At 47.1% G+C, this 27,399-nt stretch overlaps 2 protein-coding genes across 5 annotated transcripts in view; one reads left to right on the top strand and one right to left on the bottom strand.

Moving 5' to 3' along the window:
• Window positions 1–4,534, bottom strand: part of PML (PML nuclear body scaffold) — a 49,337-nt gene extending 44,803 nt beyond the window's left edge. For 3 of the 4 annotated variants that reach the window (XM_066278123.1, XM_066278121.1, XM_066278124.1), the window contains exons 1-2: window positions 4,298–4,534; window positions 2,004–2,467 (exon numbers count right to left, since the gene is read on the bottom strand). In XM_066278123.1, the coding sequence (XP_066134220.1) occupies window positions 2,004–2,467; window positions 4,298–4,432 (599 nt within the window). In that variant the 5' untranslated portion in view covers window positions 4,433–4,534. The remainder of the gene's footprint in view (window positions 1–2,003; window positions 2,468–4,297) is intronic. The other variant, XM_066278122.1, reaches the window with a different exon arrangement.
• Window positions 4,535–6,693: 2,159 nt separating this feature from the next.
• Window positions 6,694–26,225, top strand: STOML1 (stomatin like 1). The gene is given in 12 exon segments (XM_066278125.1): window positions 6,694–6,732; window positions 6,734–6,836; window positions 8,156–8,263; window positions 9,313–9,464; window positions 9,780–9,983; window positions 15,085–15,090; window positions 24,217–24,361; window positions 24,364–24,405; window positions 24,847–25,029; window positions 25,032–25,055; window positions 26,002–26,094; window positions 26,097–26,225. Coding segments are annotated over 12 exon segments (1,182 nt in total). The 3' UTR covers window positions 26,180–26,225.
• The last annotated feature ends 1,174 nt before the right edge of the window (window positions 26,226–27,399 follow it).

The raw sequence follows: 27,399 nt of genomic DNA, 5'->3' as shown, positions 1-27,399 counted from the left end.
AAACTAAAATTAAACATGGGTACCTTGTGTTGTAGGAGGAATGTATTTGCACTGTAACAGGCTCTTACAAATTAAAAAGATTAATTCCTCGGGGGCGGGTGGAATGCAAAGGACCTAAATAGGCAATTCACAAATGAAGAAAGAAACAATGGTAAGTAAACCTTATGAAAAGCTGCTGAACCTCATCCTTATAAATAAACAAAGAAATCTAAATTCAAACAATAATATCCACTGTTGAGGAATGGGTACAGGGAAAGGCAGTTGTTATGGCCATGGTAAACCTCCTACCAGGAAGAGAGCCACACTCCGCTGAAGCACCTGGTACATGGTTCTTGGCACGTCTCCCACGGGCATACAACACCTTCCCATCACCAAGAACAAGCACACAATACACAAACAATCTACTGGGGGAGGGTGTCCCAAATTTCACATATGTATGCTACCTTTTTGGCTAAACAGGGTAATAAAAAATTTATTTATTTATTTTTTACAGAGACAGAGAGTGAGTCAGAGATAGACAGGGCAGACAGACAGGAACAGAGAGAGATGAGAAGCATCAATCATTAGTTTTTCATTGCGCATTGCAACACCTTAGCTGTTCATTGCTCTCTCATATGTGCCTTGACCGTGGGCCTCCAGCAGACCGAGCAACCCCTTGCTGGAGCCAGTGACATTGGGTCCAAGCTGGTGGGCTCTTGCTCAAACCAGATGAGCCAACGCTCAAGCTGGCGACCTCGGGGTCTCGAACCTGGGTCCTCTGCATCCCAGTCCGACGCTCTATCCACTGCGCCACCGCCTGGTCTGGCTAAACAGGGTAATAAATAAAACCTCAAAAAACTATATATTCCTATCTGTGCATAAATTCATAAAGAAAACTCTAGAAACATTCAAACTAGCGGCAATGGATACCTGGATGGGGGAGGGAAAAGTGGGGGGAATTATGAAGATTAGAGAGAGGAATAGACACTTTACCCTCTATGTACCTTTTGTTTGTAATTTTTGAACCATAGAAATACATCATTTATCAAAAAAGGAATTGAAAGTGTGCTGTTTAATAAAAATAATAACTGGAAGCCCTGGCCGGTTGGCTCAGCGGTAGAGCGTCGGCCTAGCGTGCGGAGGACCCGGGTTCGATTCCCGGCCAGGGCACACAGGAGAAGCGCCCATTTGCTTCTCCACCCCTCCGCCGCGCTTTCCTCTCTGTCTCTCTCTTCCCCTCCCGCAGCCAAGGCTCCATTGGAGCAAAGATGGCCCGGGCGCTGGGGATGGCTCTGTGGCCTCTGCCTCAGGCGCTAGAGTGGCTCTGGTCGCAACATGGCGACGCCCAGGATGGGCAGAGCATCGCCCCCTGGTGGGCAGAGTGTTGCCCCATGGTGGGCGTGCCGGGTGGATCCCGGTCGGGCGCATGCGGGAGTCTGTCTGACTGTCTCTCCCTGTTTCCAGCTTCAGAAAAATGAAAAAAAAAAAAAAAATAATAATAATAATAATAATAACTGGAGTTGATTTTTTTTCCATACACACATTCCCAGACAGCAGTGTTATTACAGTTTTGACTTTTCAGATGCAAACTACCTTCATCTATCTCATCCTAGGGTCCAGCTATACTGAGATCCCACGGCAGCACGTACATAAAATTCCAGGGTAAGACTTTCAGAACAGCAGTTTGCTAATAGGTACCAAAATGTCAAATGCTCATACCCCTTTAACCCAGCAATGGCATTTCTAAAAATTTATCCTAAAGGAATGATTGACTAGGATGCAAAGATAATTCTGCCGTATTATTTAGTACAGGGGAAAACTGTAAACTATTACAATCCACAAGTGTGGCATGGCGTAATTTGTGGGTGCAATGCTACAGATGCTGCTTGGAGTTCCAAAAAGACCCTAGAAGCTCCTTGCCCTACCTTCTCAGCTTTTGGACTTTGGATCGCTGCTCCCCACTCACCTTCTCTCCACCTGGCTCTTGGATGCGCCACTCAACCCAGCCCAGCCCGCTGGCTCACCTAGTCAGTGTAGGGTTGCGGTGGTTGGGGTTGAAGCAGAAGATGTTGTTGGATTTGCGCGTGCCTTCCAGGAACTCTCCCACCGACTGGCTGCGGAGTTCGGCCAGAGGCCGGGCTTCGTGCTTCAGGAACCACTGGTGCGCCTCGAAGCACTTGGTGCAGAGGAGCTGCTCACATTCGAAGCACCAGGAGTCTGCCAACTCTTTGCAGCGGGTGCAAACGGCCTGAGCGTCCACGATCTGCCGGTACACCGATAGGCGCCGCTGCAGACTCTCAAAGAAGATGTTATCCAGGACAGGCGCATCAGTACCCGAGGGCCCAGGCGCCTGGCAGACAGGGCACTGCATGCCCGTGGCCTCCAGGCATGCTGAGCACAGCGTGTGCAGGCAAAGCAGCAGCTTAGGGTTCTTGGCTTCTGCCTGGCAGCTTTGGCAGCGCAGGAACTGAAACTCCTCCGTGGCTTGCTGGGGGACCAGAGGGGAGGGGTAAGGCCTGAAGTCCCAAGAGTTACTCTCCTCAACCCCCATCCCCACCACCCGACACCTGCCCCAATGGCTGGAGGACGGAATGGGATTTCATATTCCATTCCAGAAAGTCACTGGATGAGGCAAAACCCAGGCTTATCAGATCCCCAATTTCCCATTTACTTAGGCCTTCCCATTCTAATTCCACAATTTATTGAGCATCTCCTTCCCCATTAGACAGAGTACCAGGAGCTGAGATACATGTATACATACATAAGACACATTCATCCCTACCATCATGGAACTCAGTTTAGAAAGGAGACAGGAAACACATAAACCTTATATGAAGTAAACATAGAACTACCATAGGATCCGACAATTCCACTCCTAGATACGTGCCCAAAAGAACTGAAAACACTGACCCAAACAGATACTTATATACCCACATTCATAGCAGCACACTCACTACTCATAACAGCCAATGGTGGAAACAACCTAACTGTCCATTAATGGAGAAACAAAATGTAGTACATGCAATGAAATATTATTCAGCATTAAAATGGAAGGACATTATGCTAAATGAACTAAATCAGAGAGAAAAGGACAAATGTATGATTCCACTTAAACGAAATATCTAAAGTAGGCAAATTCACAGAGAGAAAGTAGATTAGAGATTACAAGGGGCTGGAAGAAAGGGAGAATATGGAGCTATTGCTTAAAGGGTACAGTTTCTGCTTGGGGTGATGAAAAAACTAAAAATAGATGGTGGTGAGCATTACAGAACGTTGTGTATGGGCCTAATGAAACTGAACAGTACATTATAAATGGTTAAAATGGCAAATCTTTTTTTTGTTGTTTTGTTTAATTTATTCATTTTAGAGAGGAGAGAGAGAGAGAGAAAGGGGGGGAGGAGCAGAAAGCATCAACTCCCATATGTGCCTTGACCAGGCAAGTGCAGGGTTTCAAACCGGTGACCTCAGTGTTCCAAGTTGATGCTTTTATCCACTGCGCCACCACAGGTCAGGCTTAAAATGGCAAATCTTATGTTGCGTATATTTTATCACAATTTTTAAAAATGCAGAAAAAGTGCTTAACACTGTACATGGCCCAAGAGAAGTTTTCATAAGTGTTAATTAGTAATGTTAAGCAGCATTATTCCCAGTTTTAATTACGCAAATAATACAAATTACTGCTATTAGTGTTATTTGTGCTTTCAAAGGGGCCTGGAAGGACATAGAGCAAGTGATCTAAGTAGTTCCTTTTGGGGATGGGAGGCTGGGAGTTTGCTCAGAAAAGTAAGGCAAATCTTCTAAGAGAAAAACCTAATTAAACCTCCTTGGGAATGGGGTTGGGCCGGCAGGATGTTCCAGGAGAGGGATCTGGAAGGCTTCCTGGAGAAAAAAACCCCCACAAGAACTGCGAGGCCTTAACTGATTCACCTCTCTTGTCCGGGCCAATTTCCCATTCTGATCTAGTACTTAGGTATTGTTTTTGCCATCATGCCTCCCCCCCTCTTCCCCGTCAAGAGCCAAGCTCCAGGCGGAGGCGATAAGGCTATTGCCCTGGGGCCTTTGTCAAAGCAGGAAGGGGCAAAGAGGCAAGTCGCCAGCGCGTGGGGAGAGTCGGTCCAGGTGCCACTGCTCAATGGAGAATGGCGCGGGGCTCCCCTAATTCATCCTGGTCCCCTTTCCGACTCTCCCCTACTCCTGCTTTGAGCCAAAAGGGTCAGGATCCTAAGGTCTGGTCGTCCCTCTGTGTACTTGGCCAAGTCCTCTCCCTTTAGCAAGTTAACAAAGCCTAAAACCCCATCTCCCCAAACCCAGCAGGTACCTCTGTGGGGCTGTGGTCCGCACTGGGCTCACGGCTTTCGGAGAGGGGGTCCGGGGGAGGCATGGTGGGCGCGTGGGGCAGCGCGGGGTCCTGCTGGGACCCAGAAGAACGGGCGGATACAGACTCCCGCTGCATGGACCCAGCGCAGTTTCGATTCTCAGTTTTGATCGTGGGTGGCGGGAGAAGCTGAACGAGAACCAACCGCCAGAAGGTAGAGTTTCCGGAACTGTACGAAAGGGGCGGTGTCGGTTCAGGGCCCGCCTTGAGAAAGGAAGTGAGAAAGGAGCTGGGGGCAGTTCTAGAGGAAGAGAGGCTGACTAGGGAACTCGAAGACACGCCCAGGACGTGGAGGAGGTAGAGAGAGAACGCGAGACGCACAGCTGACACGGGGTAATGGGAAAGCCGCAGAGCGGAAGTTGGGGAGGTGGCCCCCGCCTTGGGCTTTGAACCATTCATCAGCTCGCAGTGAGCTCGCAGATGAGCACACATGGCTTTTGCTTTGGAAGAATCCCAGATCTAGTGGGAGGGCAGCCCTCCAAACGGGGATTTCCACACAGTATTGAGGCTGGCTAGGAAGGAGGTCCCTTAGTTGGGATTTGGAACAGTGAGAATTCACCAGGGATTCAGAGACTGGGGAGAGAACATTAGTGTAAAGGCATGGGGCCTGGAAACAGGAGGGCCTGTTTGGAAACTATTTTTGATTATTTTCTGATTCAAGAGGGTATCCATGAGCAAGGTCGTGCCAGGAGTGGACTGGGGCAAGACTGTAGCTAAGGAGATAGACCAGTTTTGTGGAGGACAGGGTTGGTTTGGAACCTGGGAACAAGGTGATATGTTGTACATGTTAGGAAAGCACTGACAACCTGGAGGTAGGTGGCTGATCTATAGGACAGTGGCTGTGGGATGCAAGAAGGGACCTGAGTCAGAGACACTGGGAGGGCACTGAGTGGAGATGAGGGGAACAGGATGATGCCTTGACTGACAGTTGGAAAGGCTAGTGAATCTTAGGCAATGGAGGATGGATAAGGAAGGGGGAGAGTTGGGGACTGAGTATGAAAAGTGAGAGGAAAGCAAGCTAGCTCTTGACCAGTAGAGAAGCATGTCAGACCCCCTAATTGATAAGGGGAGAAGGTAAAATTCCAGGTGGCCTCACAGGGGCCAGTTCCCCTGGCTCCACACTTCAAACCATACCAACCACTATGCTGACCCCTGTGTACCCATTCTGCGCTCAGTTCCAGCTTGTAACAGGCTACAAGGGATGGTGACAGGGCTTTGCTCTTGTAAAGGCTTATCATCTGAGGGTGTGTATAAAGGAGAAGTGGGGGAGACCCAAGTTCCCAGGGACTGTGTGAGGCCTCGGGAGCCTGCCCTCCACTACAGCCGACCAGTACCCGTACCCGTAAGGCTTTAGAACCTGGCCATCAAACTAGGAAAAGCCAAAGATGGTGAGCAGCCATTCTGCAAAAGGGACCTGGAACTGCGCTATTGCTGGGCGGTTGCGGGGCATGAGGAGACAGACTGGCACATGACTGAGACAAGCAAAGCTTTATTAATCACTGTTCATTTTAGAAGACAGCCTGCCTCAGTGCCCTGTTGGGAGTCAGTGTTTCTCAGAGTAAATTTCCCTTTTGCATTTGGGTTTTCTTAAGCCCTGAAGAGAAAAGATACCTCTGGGTAACTGTTTCTGGACATAAGGATCTACCTCTGGATGTTCTGGAGAGTCTACCTCGTGAGAGCTCTGTGCCAACCCCTCGTTTCTTCTGTACCCTGCCTACTCCCTGAAGTCTGCACATGAAATATCCCCTCTTTGTGTGTGTGTGTGTGTGCCAAAGTTCAGAAGTAGACCACAGTGACCTAGTCCACAAATAAGTACAGAGATCCACTCTGTGCCAGGCCCGGCTTGCTGGGCTGTGAGGACACAAAGTGAAACACACCCGTGGAGAAACTGTAATTCTAGATAAGCCTCCATCTGGCTGCCAGCAATACACACTCCTACCACAGGACTTGAGTTTGGAGAGGGAATGGAACCATTTCCTTGATTCTGGATAAGATTTGGCTCCTGAAAAAAAACCCTTTCAAAGCCAACTTCTCCCTCCTGATCCTTTTCTACTGCTAAGAGGAAACACGCAGATCAAGGCGAGGACTCCTGCGCACTCCCGGGAACCAAGACCACGCTCCCCGCCGCAACCCCGCGGCCGCAGTTCGGTCCTCCTAGTGCAGGTGGCGCTGTGATACTGAGGGAGACGGACCCACCTGACCCCGCCTCCTGTGCCGGGTCTGCGCAGTGGAAACCGGAAGTGGCCTCGGGGGCGGGGCGAAGGGGAGGTCGGAAGATCGGCTCTAGCAAAGTCGGATTGCGGGGCGTGTTGTCTTTTGGCCTTTAACTGTCCAGACCAATGCTCGACAGGTCTGGGTACCGGGCGCTTGGGGGTGCCGCTGACCTTGGGGGACTTTGACCGTTTCCAGCAGTCGAGCTTCGGCTTCCTGAGCTCGCAGACAGGATGCTTGTTCCTGGAACGGGGCGGGGCCGGGGGCCGGTGAGCGGTCGCCCAGCACAAAGGACCGCGGGGACCTGGCCAGCATCCCCCGGCCCGAACTTTCTGCCTCGCACGAGTCAGCTGGGCTGGCATAGTCGCGCCCGAAGAGGAGGGAGCGAGAGGGGACACGATGTGGAGAGGGGCCTGTAGGATTTCACCTTCTTCCAGGGAGCCCCGCCCCGCCTCATTCCTCCTTGGCTGCCGTCAGCCCTTAGGCCTGGGCATTTTGACCAGAAAGAAATCAAGGTCTGGGCATAGAAGGTCATCAGCGCGCCAAGGGCACTAGGCTGCTGAGAAGTGGCAGGGTCTTTACACACACACACCCGCACATCTGTACTCCCTGAACTTGATTGAGCACATCCCTGTTTCCTGGTGGAGATGCGCCCCCTGCGAGTCTGCTCTGGCCCTGTCTTGCTTCAGAGCCTGGAGCTCCGCATTCCAGATCCCACATTCCTTCAGCCTGACGACTAGACCGTGGAGGATTTGGTCCCTCTCTGACCCTCCTTTGTCATGACAGCTACCTCACCCAAGGGTTCCTTTTCTGTAGGGGCCCTGTGGATCAGAGAGCCAGGCAGGAAAGGAGACTTGGTATCCTGGGGCTTCTAGAGCCCAGAGGGTACCGGGTTCCTAGGAAGGCGGGGCAGAGGTTCCTGTCTACTTTCTGTCTAGGGTTGAAACAGAAGGAGAACAGAGAATAGCCTTGTCCCAGATTCTGAGGCTTTCTCAGCTCCACTCCAATCTTAGGGCTCCTGGTTTTCTGAAGAGCCACATCTTCCTCATTCCCCTCTCTCCCACCTCTCGCCTGAAGCTCTTCAAGTGAAGCATGCATTTAATTGTCCTTAGGGCATTAAAGTAGGATGAAAGAATTGTGAGGTAGGAAAGATCATCTTAGTCCTCACCTATGACCCCTATCGGTGGGTCATTAATGCTTTATCCCTTTAGGCGAACTTACAGGGCTGCTGGTAGAGAAGGAGTGAGTTATGCCAGCAGCATTCAATTCAATTCAGCCTGTGTTTATAGATTCCCAGGGGCTCCTGGCTCGATGCCAAGCCTGGGAAGGTGATGTAAAGCAGACAAAATTGACTCCTGCTCACCCCAATAAGAAAGGTATCCCATGTTTTTCTCAGATCCAGTGGCCATTGTCCAGCAGAGGGTTAACTAGCACCTGCCCAAAGATATGGTAGTATTAGGCAAGGAGGCAGATAGAGAGCCCTGAGAAGGATGGCAGGTGGGCAAAGGGTACAGTTGACATGTTCACTCTATCTGTAGCTGTCCTGCCAGATCTGGTTGGTGTCCCTTGACTGCCTCTGTTTTCTTGTCCCCGATGCACCTCAGACCTGGCCCTCCTGCCTCTGCCATGGCCTCATCAGTTTCCTGGGCTTCTTGCTGCTGATAATTACCCTCCCCATTTCTGGCTGATTTGCCCTAAAGATAAGGTTGACAGGGACAGCCCCAGGGTGGTTGGACCATACTGAGAGCTTTGACATTGATGGATGAATTTTTCCATCCTCTGCCTTCCTCCCTTATTAGCAGACTTCTGTGAAACGGACTGGGTGAGGATTGTTCACTCCCATCTTTCAGATGAGAAAACTGAGGCTCAGATTTGTCCAGTCATATGGGAACCAAACTCCCACAAGTCCTGGGCCCTGGATGATGGTGTTAAAGCGGTGTATACCGATAGCTTTGCCAAATCTTACCCCCTTTGGGTTAGGCTACATTAGAAATGAAAAACACTCAAGTTGGCCCAGCAGATGAGTGAAAGGAATCCAGGCCTCGTTTCCACAGAGGGTAGTATGGAGGGGAAAGGTATATGCTACAGTTGAAGATCACACCAAAGGCTGCAGTGAGGTGGAAGCCCAGGCAGGCCTTGACCTTGTGCCGTCCTAAGCCATAGTCAGCTCTTCTAGAAAGCCTTCGGGTTTCATGTGGTCTGGAAAGAAGTCCTTAGAAAGTCCTGAATCCAGTTTTAATACTGTTCCTGAAACAAATACTGTGACCTTGGCCAAGTCATCTTGCCTCTCTGGGCCTTCATTTCTTAATGTGGATGTATTTACTTCTTTGAGGACTCCAGACTCCCAAAGCTGGCAAAGCCCTTTGCTTGGGGATGCTGGAAGACCAGACCACAATTTGCCCCTAATTCAAGGGCAGACAGCTTCCCAGTGTGAGTCACATCTAGCTTTAGACTGCAGAGGTGAAAAGTTGCTCTGAGGAGCAAGTCAGTCCATGTGGCAGGGGAGAGAATGGCCTCCCCAGTCATTCAGAACCGTGTTCAGATCTTGCCCATTTCACACAGGGACTTTGTGATTTTTGAGCAAGTCACTTAACCCCTCAGAGCTTTGGTGTTTTCATCTAAAAACAGAATTTAAGGATACCTGACACTGCCCAGGGCAAGGAGGAAAGAGGAGAGGGAGGGCCGTAGGCAGACATCATTGCCAGCCTGGGCTCACCACTCTCAACCGTTCTTTTGCCATTATGGCCAGATCATGCCCACCTATGAATGGATGATTGTGTTTCCACTGGGCTGGATCCGTATCCCTCAAGGGCTTGGTATAGTTTTGCTCCTGCCCTTCATTGACTCCTTTCAGAGGGTGGATCTGAGGACGCGAGCCTTCAATGCCCCTCCCTGCAAGGTGAGGGGCTTCTCGGCTCTCCTAGACAGAGCAAGTAGGGGCCTGTGCAGAATGTATTCTGGGTGCCAGTACCTTGGCCTGTTAATAGCCATCAGGCCCCAGGGGAGGTGGGTAGGGAGTAGACCAGACAATGGAGGATGGAGTCTGGGAGTCCATCCTGGCTCCATATACCTAGCCCCGTGTACTTGGGCTCACCATTCTGTCCATGAGGCCTGGTGACGAGGTATGTGGGTCAAGTTGGGTGGTCTCAGTGGCATCACCTCCCTGCAGCTTCAGCCCCTTGAGTTTCTCCTCTTTTGTGGCCTCCCCCAATAGCTGGCCTCTAAGGACAGGGCTGTGCTGTCTGTGGGGGCTGATGTCCAGTTTCGCATCTGGGACCCGGTGTTGTCAGTGATGATGGTGAAGGACCTGAACACAGCCACATGCATGACAACCCAGAATGCCATGACTAAGGCGCTGCTCAGGAGGCGTCTGCAGGAGATCCAGACAGAGAAGTTCAGGATCAATGACCAACTCCTGGTAGGGGCTTTTCAGGGTGGGGGCGAGGGCTAGTGCCTCAGTAGTAAGCAGTGGCAAGTCACTCTGGGCCTCAGTTTACTGTATGTCCAGAGTGTGACAGCCTTTGAGGAGCCAGTGGTGTGAGTGGGGCGATGAGCAGAGGAAGGGAAGTGAGGACAGGCTATAGCCATCTGGGCAGACCAGCCCTGAGAAGCAAAGGGCTCTCACAGGGTGTGTCTCAGCAGCAGTTCCTGGGGGCTAACTCTCACTGCTGAAGTTTTGCTCTTCACTGCTCTATTGGCATTACCATGACAACCTTGGGCCTTGGGCCCTCTGTAGACTTGGGACAGGCAGGTGGTGACAGGAGCAGGGGGGGGCCACCTGGCCCAGTCACCTTCTGGGGAGTTCTGTGCTCCATGGTGCACATGTGCATGTGTGTGTTATTTTATTGATTTTAGAGAGAGAGGAAGGGGGGGGGGGAGAGAGACAGACTGGAACACACCCTTTGTGTATTGAGATGATGCTCTAACCAACCAAGCTGTTTGTCCAGGGTGATTTTGGTATTTAAATTTATTTATTTATTTATTATTTGATTCTAGAGAGAGAGGAAGGGAGAGAGGGAGAGGGAGAAACATTTGTTGTTCCATCCATCCATGTATTCATTGGTGATTCTTGTATGTGTCTTGACCAGCGATCAAACCTGCAACCTTGGCGTATCAGATGAGGCTCTAACCAACTGAGCTACCTGGGTAGGGCTTTCTATTGATTGATTAATTGATTGATTGATTTTCTTATCATCCTTTGTGTTTCTGTGATGTCAGTTTTCACTGCTTTCATTTCTGATTTTATTTATTATTTCCTCTCACTTTTTTTCTTGCTGAGTTTGGTTAAGGGTTTATCAACTTTGTTTAACTCTTTCTACTTTCTTTAGGTGGAAGCTTAGATTGTCTATTTGAGATTTTTCTTGTTTCTTGAGGTAGGCCTGTATTGTTATGACTTTTCTTCTTAGAACTGTGTTAACTGTTACCCTGGCTGGATAGCTTGGTTGATTAGAGCATTGTCACAAAGTACAGAGGTTGCCGGCTCTATCCCTGGTCAGGGCACATACAGGAGCAGCCTATGTTCCTGTCTCTCTCCCTCCCTCCCTCCCTCCCTGCCTCCCTCCCTTCCTCCCTCCTTCGCTCCCTTCCTTCCTCCCTTCTTCTCTCTCTAAAATAAATAATAATTGAAAAAAAAAAAAGAAGAACTATGTTAACTGTGACCCATAGATTTGGGGTTGTTGCATTTTTATTTTCATTTGTCTCACAGTATCTTTTGGTTTCTTCCTTGCTCTCGTTGTTAACCCTTTCATTGTTTAGTAGCCTGTTGTTTAGCCTTCATGGATTTGTGTGTCTTTCAGTTTTCTTCTCGTGATTGATTTCTGGTTTCATATCATTGTATTTATTGATTTTACAGAGAGAGGAGGGCAGGGGAAGGAATGAGAAGTATCAACTCATAGTTGCTTCACTTTAGTTGTTCATTGAGGGCCCATTGAGGTCCCACTGCCCAGACTGAGCTGGCTGCAGGCAACGTGGGGTCAGTGCCTCTGGTTACAGTGAAATCTCAAGAAGGCCTGCACATCTCCCGAAGCGCTGGTTCTTCTCACATTTTTCATCCTCACTCCCCTTTTTGCCTGTGTTTTATAATATATATGGAGGGATTGAACACTCCCCACCTCTTACTTGCCATTCTACTCAGCTGCTCTAGGACAGCTACTGTCCCCCTCCCTACTCTGGTCCAGCGCCCCCACCCTCACACACTCCTCTCTGTAGCAGGCCTTACCTCCTACTGCCTCAGCTTTCTCCAGCATCACCCCTTCAAACTCATCAACATCTGTGCTGTTTCATTGGAAGCACCCACTTTCCCAGTCTGAGGCTCAGCCCCTCACCAGCAGTGCTCTGGGCCCAGGCCCTGCTCCCTCTGTCCTCTCATCCTTCTTCCTGCCTTTCTGCCTCTCACCCCTCTCCTTCCTTCCCTCCCGTCCTCGGTCTAGGCTTCACCCAGTCTCCCAAGAGACATGGAGAAGTCCCCCTTGCTAACATGGAGGGTACTTTTCTGTCCTTCCCCTGAGTCCCCTGGTGGTGGCTATTGACTCTGAGCACTCATCCTTCTCTTATTCTAGATCTAGCATCTGCTCCCCTGGGCTTCCATTACCCCACCCTGGCTTTTCCTTCTTCCTTCCTGGTTACGAATTTCTTTATAGTTTGGGCTCGTGAGGCAAAAGACACACCAGATTCAAATTAACTGGACAGAGGGCTGAAACTCTTAGGCTGATTCAGCCCTGAGAAACAGCGCCACTGCATGTTTATTGAGTTCCAAGAACTATAACTCAGAAGTTAAAACTAGAGTTACACAAGCCTTTTTTCCCATCTGTTTCATCCCCAACTCTGTGCACCTACTGTTTCTTTTCATGAACAAGAACACAAGAAGAGTCAGAGTCCCTAAGGACACTACTCTTTTATGGATTCTTGCTGTATGGGCCAAGAGTTTGCTTAAAGGCTTTTAATCACTGTAAAAAAAAAAATAGAAGGCTGGATAAAGAAGATGGGGCACATATACACCATGATATACTAGTCAGCTAGAAGAAATGATGACATCGGATCACTTACAGCAGATTGGTGGAATCTTGATAACATTATGCAGAGTGAAATAAGCGAATCAGAAAAAAAACAAGAACTGCAGGATTCCATACATTGGTGGGACATAAAAGTGAGACTAAGAGACATGGACAGGAGTGTGGTGGTTACGGGGGTGGGGGGAGGGATGGAGGGAGGGGGAGGGGGAGGGATACAAAGAAAACTGGATAGAGGGTGACGGAGGACGATCTCTCTTTGGGTGATGAGTATGCAACAGAACTAAATGACAAAATAACCTGGAAATGTTTTCTTTGAATATATGTACCCTGATTTATTGATGTCACCCCATTTAAATAAAAATTTATTTATTAAAAAAAAAAAAGAGTCAGAGTCCCAGAGCTTATCAATCACAAAGGACATCTGGTACTTGGAGGCATTTCTCCAAGAATTCTGCGTACATGTATTTAAGTAACCCAGGCCAGTGTCTCTCCATGGCCAACACACTCCAAGATCTCCTGTCTCCAATTAACCCTTGCTCTGCAGTTAACTGCCGTCTACATAGGTGCAGAGTCGTCTCCTACATACCCCCCTTTTTTCTTTTTTACTTAGCCTACACTGACTTTTCTAACTACCTCTACTTATACCTAGTAGTCCCTTAGCCTACACTGACTTTTCTAACTACCTCTACTTACACCTAGTAATCCCTTAGCCTACACTGACTTTTCTAACTACCTCTACTTACACCTAGTAGTCCCTTTCTAGCTACACTGACTTTTCTAACTACCTCTACTTACACCTAGTAGTCCCTTAGCCTACACTGACTTTTCTAACTACCTCTACTTACACCTAGTAGTCCCTTAGCCTACACTGACTTTTCTAACTACCTCTACTTACACCTAGTAGTCCCTTAGCCTACACTGACTTTTCTAACTACCTCTACTTATACCTAGTAGTCCCTTTCTAGCAAAATCTTTTTCTAATTTGTTTCAAAAAAACCTTTGGCAACAAGGGTTCTAGTAAAATTACTAAAATTTCCTAAAAACCCTACTGGTTTTATGGCTACCTTATTGATAGTATCATCAGCTGCTTAGTTTTTCTAGAGTTTCCATGGAGTCCTCCTCTCTAGGTGGCCTGGACAGTGGATAATGACCACTACTTCAGGAGAGCAGTCTCCTGCATTCTCCGGGGTGAGGGTTTGAGCCTCACCTTTGTTAGTTCTTAAGCCTTCTCCTTATGGCCCCTCTTCTACTGTGCCTGTCTTAGGTTGTTCCTGCCTTCAGGAATCTTACCCATCATTGACTAACCAGCCATCTTAGGGGCCAGTTATATATAGCCATGAGAGTGAGGGAGGAGCAACGTCCCTTCCAAAATGCTTAGTTTTAGCAGGTGATGTTTCTACCTATTAAAAAACTTATAATACATTTTCTTTCTAATTTCTAGAGCTGAATGCTATGTAAAGGCTATTTTGCTTGCCCTTTATGTAGCATAAGAGATAACATGGCAGATTGCTGCTCTATTTTGCTTTGATGCCAATTGTCTCTTCTTCTAACTATATATACTAAAAGAAATATAAAACAAATGATTAGTACAATGCCTCCTACAGTTCCTTCAAAAATCTTAAATTGTTTTAGAGGATACAAATTACTGATTCCATCAGAAATAGCAGTTAGTAAATTTTCTCTATCAATCAATTTCAACTGATCCTTAAAAGTAGCATCAGTATGCTTTTGTAAATCTAAAATTTCCATAGTTAAGTTTCCATGATTTAACAAATGCTTTTTAACATTCTCTTAAGGGAAATAAGTATGATTCCAAGGAATAGGGGTAACACAAAAAGTAGTTACATTCTAATCACATTTTAGCTTAATTTGTCTTTGCAGACTAATAATTTGATCTCCTAACATAATCACAGTTTGTTCTAAGTTATTAACTTTAGCATTAATGTTACTATCTATACTTGTTCAGAATTTTCATGCCATATTTTCACAAAGTCCACAGTCTGTATGCTTTGATGTAATACAATTTCAGATACAGTAGCCGCGGTGGATACAGCTATTAGTCCCATAATGATGGTGATGATCAGTACAACCAGTCTCTTGGTTCTCTTCAAAGACTTAATGAAATGTTGTAACAGCATCATGGAAGGGGAATCTTGCCACATCCGATGCATCTGTACTGGAATCCAGACTCCTGTTTGGGCTCTTAAAATGTATAGACTTTGACTATTTTTATTAAAAAGAATAGAAGAGTTAATACATGTATGAAAAGCACACTTATCGCAAGTTATTGAATAATTTTCAGCTGTCCATTTGGTTTCACCTGTAATAAACATATAAGGCAAGCTAACACAAGCAGATATGAAATGTGACTCATTCTTCTTAAAGGTTAAATAGTATGATTAGAAGAATAATCTCTCCAGATTTCTCCTTTCCACGCTGACATATGTTTAAGTGCCATGGCTACTTTCCACAAATGATATTGTATAGGGCCAAATTTTATATGTGGAGCTTGAGGTGACATCCCTCCTCCATGCCATATGATAGTTAATTACCTCTACCATCAGCTGTAATTGAACCATTGTTCTTATGCCACCTTAGATCAACACCCTGCCCTTTCACTGGGCAGAACCACAAGGGCTCCAATGTATGACGTTTCCATAGGAAATATTAAGTAAAACCCGAGCAGTTTCACCTCTGTAATTTTCCCAATGTACCCATTCACTTAGCTGATTAACAATTGAAGTTTGACAGGGTAGTAAATCAGGTGGAGGTTCAGGACCAGGTATAGATGTATATTACCTTTAAATCCATATCCTTGTAACAAAAACATGTTTCTTTCCTTCTCCTTTACTATTATTTTTTTACAATAGAGAGCCAAGCTGGAGCTTCTATTTTTAAACAATGTGGTTCATATCCTATACATATAGGTAATTCCTCAACTCCTGTTGTATAATTTTCTAATTTCATGCCTTCCTCTGAAGTTACTAAGGGGCCTCTATCCTCAAAAGGCCCTTAAGCCAATTAGAATCATTAATAAAAATAGGAATGGCACTATCTTCTTAATGAATAGCTCTACTTAATGGAGGATTAGGGATGTATTCCCAGTAACTAAAAATTTCAACCATACTTACCAGAATTGTTACCAAGGCAATCGTGCTAAGAACAGATTAGTAGCCCTGGCTGGTTGGCTCAGCGGTAGAGCGTCGGCCTGGCGTGCGGGGAACCCGGGTTCGATTCCCGGCCAGGGCACATAGGAGAAGCGCCCATTTGCTTCTCCACCCCCATCCCCTCCTTCCTCTCTGTCTCTCTCTTCCCCTCCCGCAGCCAAGGCTCCATTGGAGCAGAGATGGCCCGGGTGCTGGGGATGGCTCCTTGGCCTCCGCCCCAGGCACTAGAGTGGCTCTGGTCATGGCAGAGCGATACCCCGGAGGGGCAGAGCATCGCCCCCTGGTGGGCAGAGCGTTGCCCCTGGTGGGCGTGCCGGGTGGATCCTGGTCGGGCGCATGCGGGAGTCTGTCTGACTGTCTCTCCCTGTTTCCAGCTTCAGAAAAATACAAAAAAAAAAAAAATACAAAAAAAAGAATATAGAGGCCTGACCTGTGGTGGCGCAGTGGATAAAGCGTTGACCTGGAAATGCTGAGGTCGCCGGTTCGAAACCCTGGGCTTGCCTGGTTAAGGTACATATGGGAGTTGATGCTTCCAGCTCCTCCTCTCTCCTCTCTCTCCCCTTCTCTCTCCTCTCTAAAAATGAATAAATAAAAAAATAAAAAAAAAATAAAAAAAAAAGAACAGATTAGTAGCATTTTGTTTTTTTCTAGTAGCTCGTAGCATTTTTTTTACCCTCAAGGGTCAGCTTTTTAAGTTGACCCCAACTTGGCATTTTAACCTTCTCAATACCAAGCAGCGGCGCTTTAAGGTTCTTCCAAAATTCATTTCTTTCATCTCGGCAATGGGTGGATATGGAAATAATCTACTTTTCTTACTCATATAGTTTAATTCTGCGAGCAGGGATCCAAAGGACTTCACCGGATTCTGCAACGACTCTATAAGCCCTCTTCCCCAATGTTGCACTACACCAGGTACCCATTGATCCAATTCATTTTTATAATGCACAGGTTGATTAATCTTAGAACTATTATTTTTTGTCCAATGTCTATCTGCAGCAAATTATCTTCTCCTGTATTTAAGAAATTTAAAGTAAATAAAGCTTTATGTAACATAATTCTAGGGAATTATCTCCTTCCTTCTGCCAGAAACAGGGAGAGACAGTCAGACAGACTCCCGCATGTGCCCGACTGGGATCCACTCAGCACGCCCACCAGGGGCGATGCTCTGCCCACCAGGGGGCGATGCTCTGCCCCTCCAGGGCGTCGCTCTGCCGCGACAAGAGCCACTCTAGCGCCTGGGGCAGAGGCCAAGGAGCCATCCCCAGCGCCCGGGCCATCTTTGCTCCAATGGAGCCTTGGCTGCGGGAGGGGAAGAGAGAGACAGAGAGGAAGGAGGGGGTGGGGGTAGAGAAGCAAATGGGCGCTTCTCCTATGTGCCCTGGCTGGGAATCGAACCCGGGTCCCCCGCACGCCAGGCCGACGCTCTACCGCTGAGCCAACCGGTCAGGGCCGCACCTGGGCCATCTTTGCTCCAGTGGAGCCTCAGCTGTGGGAGGGGAAGAGAGAGACAGAGAGGAAGGATAGGGGGAGGGGTGGAGAAGCAGATGGGTGCTTCTCCTGTGTGTCCTGGCCGGGAATTGAACCCAGGACTTCCAGACGCCAGGCCAATGCTCTACCACTGAGCCAACCGGTCAGGGCCAAGTAACATTTTTTAAAGTGCGATTACTGCTCTCAATAACCACTTGTCCTTGTGGATTATATGGAATTCTAGTAGTATGTTTAATATTCCAAAATGCTAAGAATTTTTGAAACTTAGCAGATGTATAGGCCGGACCATTGTCAGTTTTAATTGCTTTTGGAATGCCCATAACATTAAAAGCTTTAATAAGATGTTGAATGACACAATCAGCCTTTTCTCCAGGCAAAGGTGTGACCCATCAAAAGGAAGAATAAGTATCAATAGAACAGTGTACATAGGATAGTTTTCCAAAAGAAGAAATATGAATAACATCCATTTGCCACAGGTCATTACTGTGTTGTCCTCTAGGATTCATTCCTCCTGGTAATGGAGGAGCATTTATAATACTGCCCTGAGAACATTTTCTAACAATATTTTGAGCTTCTTGCCTGGTTATTTTAAATTTTTGCATTAAACCTTTTTTTTTAATTATTTTTATTTATTCATTCATTTTAGAGGAGAGAGAGAGAGAGAGAGAGAGGGAGAGAAGGGGGAGGAGCAGGAAGCTTCAACTCCCACATGTGCCCTGGCCAGGCAAGCCCAGGGATCCGAACCGGCAACCTCAGCACTTCCAGGTCGAGTGAGGCTTCATCCACTACGCCACCACAGGTCAGGCTGCATTAAACCTTTTTTATTTGTATGAGTCTCTGCATGAAATTTAGCAGCTATCTCCATTGATCCAATGAGTAATTGATTAATTTTTTTTATTTTCAGTAGATATAGTCCTGGTAAAGCTGTATGAGAATGAATGTGAGTGATATAGATGAGCGAATTTCATTCCCACAATAAAAGTTGTAACTCTTGAAACAATTTGTGTAATTCAGAACCATCATTTGAAATGTAAACAGTTTCTATAAGTTTGACTGTATGTTTTACATATTGTGAATCAGTAACTGTTAATAAGGCAAGAAAAATCATTAAGAAGTAATAATATAGCAGATAACTGCTTTTTGAACTGATGTATATGGAGTTTTTATTACTTTATCACTGGTCCAGTATATCCGGCGATACCTAATTTATTTGTATCAGTATAAAAAGTAGAAGCCTTTTGAATTGGCTTAGCCGATACCTTCGTTGGCAAAATCAATTGTGTTCTTTTTAGAAATTGGATTCTTTTATTTGTAGGATACTATTTACAATACCAAAATAGCCAATGCAATTTGCCAATCAGTATTTAACTTCTAGTTGTCTGAAATCTGATTACATGTTAAAGGTACAATAGTTTTATTCAGATCATTTCCAATTAGTTGCCTTATTCTAAGTCTACTTTTAATAATTCAAGTATAGATTTTCTCTAAGTAAGTACATAATTTCTTTTGAGTTTTATGTGGCAGAAATTACCATTCTAATATCTTGTTTTCTTGCCATATGATGCCAGAAGGAGAATGTTCTGAGGGAAAAATAATTAATTGAATAGATTGATGTGTATCAATTCGATATAAATAAGCAGTATGCATAATTTTTTCAATAAGTGATAACTCTTGTTTTGCCACTATTTAAATCAGAATCTCCTTGAATAATATTAAATAAATTAGTGCATAAGTAGGAATTCCTAGAGAGGGTCTCAACCAATTAATATCACCTAATAATTTTTTTTATTTTTAAATAATTTTATTTTTTTAATGGGGCAACATCAATAAATCAGGATACATATATTCAAAGATAACAAGTCCAGGTTATCTTGTCATTCAATTATGTTGCATACCCATCACCCAAAGTCAGATTGTCCTCTGTCACCTTCTATCTAGTTTTCTTTGTACCCCTCCCCCTCCCCCTTTCCCTCTCCCTCTCCCCCCTCCCCCTCACCTAATAATTTTTGAAAGTCATTTAAAGTATTCAAGGAGTCAGTTCATAAATTAACATTTTGAAGACTAATTCTTTAATTTTCAATTATATTTCCTAAATATGTAAAAGGACAAGATGTTTGAATTTTGTCTTCAGCTATAATTAAACCATACTGATTCAAGGTTTCAGAAGCATCTTTAAGGGTGACTGAAAGTTCATCATTATTTTCACAAGCTATCAGTATATCATCCATATAATGTATTATTAAAGATTGAGGATATTTCTGATGAATTTTTTCTAAAGATTGATTTACATAGCTTTGACACAGTGTTGGGCTATTTAACATTCTCTGTGGAAATAACATAAATCTAGTAAGAATAGTTAGTTCTGCTTATTGTTATAGACACAATAGCTAACATTGCTAGAAACAAAGATGTTTTTGAAGTGTTAGTCTTGATTAAAATATTTGTTCATCTTGTGTAATATTAACAGAAGGGTTAGCATTAGTATTCTGATTAACTTGAATACAAGCCTGATTCTCCTACTAAGTCATAAATTGTAACTATTTCACTTTTGAAAGAACAATCCGAGGCCCTGGCCAGTTGGCTCAGTGGTAGAGCGTCGGCCTGGCGTGTGGGGGACCCGGGTTCAATTCCCGGCCAGGGCACATAGGAGAAGCGCCCATTTGCTTCTCTACCCCCACCCCCTCCTTCCTCTCTGTCTCTCTCTTCCCCTCCCGCAGCCAAGGCTCCACTGGAGCAAAGATGGCCCGGGCCCTGGGGATGGCTCCTTGGCCTCTGCCCCAGGCGCTAGAGTGGCTCTGGTCGCAGCAGAGCGACGTCCCGGAGGGGCAGAGCATCGCCCCCTGGTGGGCAGAGCATCGCCCCTGGTTGGCGTGCCGGGTGGATCCCGGCCAGGCGCATGCGGGAGTCTGTCTGACTGTCTCTCCCCGTTTCCAGCTTCAGAAAAAAAACAAAAAACAAAAAACAAAACAAAACAAAAGAACGATCTGAGCTAACATCTCTAAATTTTTTGAGACAAAATATTCAGAGTCCGTTTGAAAGGAGGATAGCAGTTTCTGTGTATAAGGACAGTTAGTTCTATACTGGGAGCAAGCTGTTTTTAACTCTTTAAGAGTTTTGACAGGGATTTGGTCATATTGAGTATAAAAATATCTTTGTCAGAAAGTTTAGACTGTAATTTAAAAGTCACTCTTTTAATTATTTACAAGATAAATGTTTTCCCTCATCAGAGGAGCCAAATTCCCACTTTCCTCAGGGCCCCCCCTTTTTCAGGATGGGGCCTGACAGGCAGCCAACTGCCTGAAGCAGCTTGAGATAAATTCTTGAAATGACTTAATTTTGCTTAATTCCTTTGTTTTCTACAGATTTGAGCATATCTTCACACACAAACAAGACAATTTTCAATACAGAAACACAAGTATAACATAACTTTGATTGATCTTAATACTTGAATTATTATTTGACTTCAGACTTTGAATACACCTTAAAATTCATTAACCAAATTAGCAAGTCTTAAGGATTCATATTCTATTCAATTTTAATTTAAATGAGCACTCCTTACAATTTCTAATTTTAAAACAAAAAATGTAGAGATGAAACTATTTTTTCAATATAAGAGCCACATTTCCAATTTTTGCATGCAAAAACTTAATTCAGGCCTTAAAAAATCACATTTTAGACAACATCAAACAAAAACTAAACAGAGTAGAATCAGACAAACCAGAGAGACCAGAGAGAAACCCGGAACTTCAAAGCACAGTCAGACTAGAAGGATGCCTGCCTGATTTTAGTCAAGACATTTTCTGACAGAGGGACTGACAATGGATGGGACTAAATAAAATTTCCCCAAGAAAATTTTCTTGGCAGCTGCTGGGATATTTTCTATAGTCAGATCCAACACATGTCCCCTGCCTCAGTTTCCAGGCAAAGAATAAGAAAGAAACAAAATGATAGCTAAGAGGATCATAGCCAAAACACCAAAGAAAATCAATATTTTGCCTGACCAGGTGGCGGCGCAGTGGATAGAGCATCGGACTGGGATGTGGAGGACCCAGGTTTGAGACCCCGAGGTCGCCAGCTTGAGCACGGGCTCATCTGCTTTGAGCAAAGCTCATGAGCTTGGACCCAAGGTCACTGGCTTGAGCAAGGGGTCACTCGGTCTGCTGAAGGCCCACAGTCAAAGCACATATGTGAAAGCAATCAATGAACAACTAAGGTGTCACAACAAAAAACTGATGATTGCTGCTTCTCATCTCTCTCCATTCCTGTCTGTCTGTCCCTATCTATCCCTCTCTCTGACTCTCTCTCTGTCTCTGTGTAAAAAAAAAAAAAAAAAAAAAAAAAAAAAAATATATATATATATATATATATATATATATATATATATATTTTAGAAAGAAAAGAAAATCAGTATTTTTTCTTTATTACAAAGACTGGAGAATTCTAAGGACTTCGTGATTCTTCTCTATGTCCTCATTCTAATTGAGTTTGTACCAATTGATGTAATGCTTCAAGCTTCTCTCCTTTTAGCAGTTACTGCCCAACCTATATCAATATCAAACTTTACCTGACGAGCTAGAGGCCATGAAGATTCAGAATCAGACTGTAATGGCTGCAAAGCTAAAGAAATTAAATTATAAAGAGACCAGACAGAGAGGGGAATAGTGTCTCCTTGTTGATGATCACACTGTCAACCTCTCATTACTTGGTTCCAGGTTTTTAAATTTAAAGTAGCCTTTCTTTGTGGCTGAAACCAGTAACAATGCTTTCTTATATATTTTTTTAATTTTTTAAAGTTTTTATTTATTCATTTTAGACAGGAGATAGAGAGAGAGAGAGAGAGAGAGAGAGAGAGAGAAGGGAGGAACAGGAAGCATCAACTCCCATATGCGCCTTGACCAGGCAAGCCCAGGGTTTTGAACCGGCAACCTCAGCATTCCAGGTCGACGCTTTATCCACTGTGCCACCACAGGTCAGGCCCTTTCTTATATTTTTAATTAATAACTTAATATTTTTACTATTTACAGTTACACTATAACCCTCTAATAATGTTTGCAGTAGTATCATGTATTTTTTGGGACTCCATTGAGGAATTGGTGTGAGAATTCCCCATCACTCTGCCTCCCGAAGGATTCACTTACCTACAGAGCAGTCTTGTACCCCCTTCGGTCTGATGGTCCCGAGACTGCAACCTCTGACATCTTCAAGCCCCTGTGATGTGGGATGGAGCCCCACATTGGGCACCAGATGTTACGAATTTCTTTACGGTTTGGGCTTGCGAGGCAAAAGACACATCAGATTCAAATTAACTGGACAGAGGGCCGAAACTCTTAGGCAGATTCAGCCCCGAGAAACTGCGCCACTGCATATTTATTGAGTTCCAAAAACCATAGCTCAGCAGTTAAAACTAGAGTTACACAAGCCTTTTTTCCCATCCGTTTCATCCCCAACCCTGCATGTCTACTGTTTCTTTTCATGAACAAGGACACAAGAGGAGTCAGAGTCCCAGAGCTTATCAATCACAAAGGACATCCGGTTCTTGGAGGCATTTCTCCAAGAATTCTGTGTACATGCACTCAAGTAACCCAGGACAGTGTCTCTCCATGGCCAACACACCTAAGATCTCCTGTCTCCAATGAACCCTTGCTCTGCAGTTAACCGCCATCTACATAGGTGCAGAGTCATCTCCTACAACCCCTTGTTGTCCTGCTTTCAGTTTCCAGGTTTCTGTCAATGGCCTCTTTTCACCAATGACCCCCTGGGCAAAGCACAATTACGTGGGGCTTTCGCTGCCTCTGCACACTATTTACACCACTGATCAGCCCCTCCCCTGCACCCTGGACCCATGTATTCAACTGCCTGTTGGACAGTTGGCTGTGCCAGCCACAACTTTTTTAAATGTATTTTAAAAAGTTATCATCCCTCCCTGACCCATCTGCAATTCTGCATCACCCACTATGTGTCCTTCTGGGTGAACACTCACACTATGGCCCACACCAGAAAACTGGCCTCTCCAGGGTGGGGTGCCCCCCCCCCCCGCCTCCACCATCGCACATCTGGGCCGACGACCAGCCGCCTGGGTCTTTCTCTGGGTCTTGCTGTAGCGTCTGTCATTTGCAGATACTCCTCCCTGGTGTGTCTGGGCTCCACACCGCCTGTCTGCCTGACACGAGCTCCACATCCTTCCTGTCAGTAGTTTGATTTTTTCATTTATTTGAGAGATAGAGAAGAGAGAGAGAGGAATGGGGGAGAGGAGAGAGAGAGAGAAGCATCAATTTATTATTTCACTTGTTCCATTTAGTTGTGCACTCACTGATAGCTTCTTGTCTATGCCCTGACTGAGGGTCAAACCCACAACCTCTGGGGAGCCAGAACAAAGCTTTATCCACTGAGCCACCTGGCCAGGACTCTGTCAGCAATTTAGCAATTTGAAACAACATCCTGCTTGGTCTCTGTGCCTCTGCCCTCAGCCCCCTCCAACCCAGTGTCCACCTGGCAGCCCAGAGACTTCTCAACAAGCCAGTCTGCTCTGTAAACTTCCCACAAAACTCCTCCCTGCGGCTCCTGTGCCTCGGAATAAATCCAGGTGAGCTTGAGCAGCCACCTCTGAACCCCTCAGCTGTCTCCAGTCTCCTAGCCCACACCTGACCTGCTGTTCCAGAACGTTCCGGTTCTCCTCTCTGGCTTGTGCATGCGTCCTTCCCATTGTCTGGAAGGGCCGTCCTTTCCTTGATGCCCCTTCACCTGGATAACTCATTGCTGCATGTCCTCCCTGGCCCTCTCCTGGCTGCTTACTGCCAGCATCCCACAGCTGGGCTGTAGTTGTCCCATGCCCCACAATCACAGGTGGAAACTCGTCAAGGGTAGGTGTGGTGCCACGTGTGCAAGCATGGTCATGTGTGGCTCTGCCAGCATGCCCACAGCAGGTGCTCCTGGGAAGATACACTGAATGAGGCCCCTTTTTGCGCATGCTGTCCCACATCTGGAGATCAACAATGTGACCAGGGCCTGGGGGCTCTAGGTGGACCGCGTGGAGCTGGCAGTGGAGACCGTGCTGCAGCCGCTGCAGGACAACCTGCCTGGGCCTGGCCTGGACAGTGCCCTCCAGTAGCTGGCTCTCCACTTCCTTGGGGGGGCATGTTCTCAGTGGCAGGAGGTGCCCTGCCCCCGAGGCCAGGTGAGGAGCCTCCAGAAAAGGGTGGGGGCGCAGCAGGGCACTCGGTCTGGTGCCCAGCACAGGCTGGGCTTCGCTCCTTGCTCCCTGAAGTGAGCACCTTTGGGCAAGCCACACACTGCCTGTCTGTTGAGGCCCCTTATACTCTAGAGCTGACCAGAGCTCAGGCAGTGGGAGGGCCCCGGAGTCTGAGTGCTGGAGGCCTTGGGAGCCTGTGTGGCCAGAAGCAACAGCATCCCCAGAAGAGACTGATTGATATTCAAGGCTGCAGTAGCTCAGATGGGATTGGGGAGTTAAGGCTGAAAACTCGAGAGCAGAGGGGGAGGGGATGTAAGAGGGAACTGCTGTAAAGGTATGGAGGCCACAGTGACCCTGCCCTTGGCAGCACACTGACCTCCCTCCCCTCTCTACCTCTCTCCCCAACCCTGTGCGCCACCCCTGCAGACACCTTAGAGATGGTGAATATAGTTGAGCTATCTGTCCCTCACATTGGTGCTGGGCCCGACATGAAGCAGCCTGTGGCCGAGGGGCTGCTGGTGGCTCTGGAGCCCTATTTGTCTGAGGCCCTAGTCAGCCACATCGGGGCCTGCTACCGGTTCAATGTCGTCCTGCCCTGTGGCACACAGAGCATTACTTCCTGGACTTCACGACAGGTGTGGCCCCCCTCCCTGCCCTCTCCTTCCCACCTAGCTTGCTTGTTGCCCCTCTCCCGGTCCTTTCTCGGACTCCCTGGTCCTGCCAACAGCTTAGGGTGAACCCACAGCAGTCAGGGGCTCACACGCTATCTTCAGACCAGGATCATCCAGGCCTTTGTCTCCCCACCATCCTGTCAGTTTCCTGAGCCACAAGCCTGCACATGTTGCAGGCCTACTGTGTGCCAGGCTCTGTGCTGAGCACTGCCATGCGTTGTCTCACCTAGTTCTTGCCACAAGCCTGTGATTTAGGAACTGTCACTGTGATAAGGTGTCAAGGAACTGCAAAACTATTGATACTGGTATTTCAAAAAGGAGAGCCAGGCCCCCCTTACCCCTCTCTTCTGAGGAGAAAAAAAACCCTAAAAGATTTAGGAATGTCTTTAATATATAAAACGACATTTATTGCTACTGTGTTATCTTGTGGTCTTGATATGTAGGGATGTTTTTCCTTTTAATAGATCCTATAGATAAATGTTGTAAGCTTATCAGTAAATGACTTTGGTATCATGTTCTCCTCTTTTTCCCCCCAACCAGTATGTGATCATGTCTATATAACCAGCCTCAGGACTATGATCGAGGCTGCACAGTTTGGGTTAGCTATACCCCGTGTAGTCATATGTAGCCAGCTTATTAATAAACCTCCTCCTAAAATTTCTTCTGTATCCTGCCTTGGTGTCTCTATGTAACCAGCAAATTAAAGTACAGTACTTTATAACATCACATCCCCATTTCACTAGAGTGGAGACAAGCTCTGAGCAGTTACATAGCCCACAGGACTTGAACCCAGGGTATCAGAGTCTGAGTGCTTAACAACTGCTCCCTGCTCCTCCCAGTGGGACATGCTAACTCCTCCCCCACTGCAGAGCTGTCCCCTACTCATGTTTGGTTTTCTTTCTTTCCACAGGGCAAGGGGGGAGGGTGGGGCGTGGGGTGCCTGAGAGCATCCCTGCCATAGTGGTCCTGCGGGCCCTGCTGTGCAGGGAGCTGCTGCCCCTAGGGCCTACATGAGCTGGCGGCTGAAGTTGAAGGGTGACCTAGCAGTAGCCATGATGCTGGAGGCTATCTTCAGGGCCATGAAGTAGCAGCCTTGGCTGACCATCCACCGTCCACCCCAGGCCTGGCAGCAAGCTGGAGGTCCATCTTGGAGGAAGAGGCACTGGCCCACACCGCAGATTACTAAGCCCCAAGGAGTTCAGGCCCAGCCAGGAGCCAGGGAATGGAGGCAGGGTGAGGCCTGCCCTTCTGACCTACAGCAGTTCTCTGGACAAGCCTTTGTCCAACCCAGTCCCCTGCCAGGTGACCGACCCTGAGCTGGGTACCCAGCACTGGGGATGAGGGGGGCAGGGCACCAGGGCCCAGGAAGCAGTCTGACAGCAGCTGGTGTGGTCCCAGTGAGAGGGAGCAAAGTACATGGCTCAGCTCCCAGCTCCAGAGTGTGTGTGTGTGTGGGGGGGCAGTCAGAGAGGGTGGAGGATGGGGAGGATGGATATGGCCACCAAGAAGTGGTCACTGCAACCAAAGGGATCTGGGGACCAGGCAGGGCCTACCTTTCAGATTGCAGTCCAGGCACTGGCCAGTGGGGGTGGGGTAGGACGCAACAGGGCCCACTCCCCCTGCCCTGAAGACCTGCTTCCTTATCTGACTGTCTTGCATACCTGATGGCCGGCCCAGGTCTAAGGCAGAGCTAAGGGGAGCCCTGTCCTTCCCTTGCTTCTTACCAGACTTTTGAAAACTCAAATAAATGTGTTTACAACATAGTAGAGAGCAGTGTGGTATGAAGGTGGATGTGCCTGGCTGTGTCCCTAGTGTCAGGGACACAGGGGACAGTGTCCCTGGCTAGGGACCAGGGTGAGGGAGGTTGACATCAGCCCTCCTGGTGCTCTTCAATCACTCTCCCACACATCCCCTCCTGAGGGGGTCTCAAAGCCCCAGGGCCAGGAGTCAGAGAGGAGGTATGCCAGGGGTAGGTGTGGGTGTGTCAGAGGGTCTCCAAAACATTAACCTGGTGTGAAGCAGGTGGTCACACTCAGGAGAGGAGCCTGGGCTGCCCTCAGCTTCCCCTCTGGTCACACTTGGGGTCACTTTCTCCACTGCTGTAGGGGAGGAAACTAGCATGGAGGTGTGGCCTGGGCTTAGCTCCAGGAGCCCTTTGGCTTTCTGCTTCTTTGACCAGATCAAACCCCAGGGGCCCCAGAGGAGGGGCCTTTGACTTCTTCAGTGCTGGGAAATGAGTCTTACTTTCCCAAGAGGCTGTGAAAACCCCCCACAGAAATCCCTCCCATTGTGGAGCAGCCTGTGGTAC

Source organism: Saccopteryx bilineata, chromosome 4 (assembly GCF_036850765.1).
Source record: "Saccopteryx bilineata isolate mSacBil1 chromosome 4, mSacBil1_pri_phased_curated, whole genome shotgun sequence".
Taxonomy (NCBI): domain Eukaryota; kingdom Metazoa; phylum Chordata; class Mammalia; order Chiroptera; family Emballonuridae; genus Saccopteryx; species Saccopteryx bilineata.
Note: the sequence above shows the minus strand (reverse complement) of the source record. Positions and strands in the feature narration are given on the sequence as shown.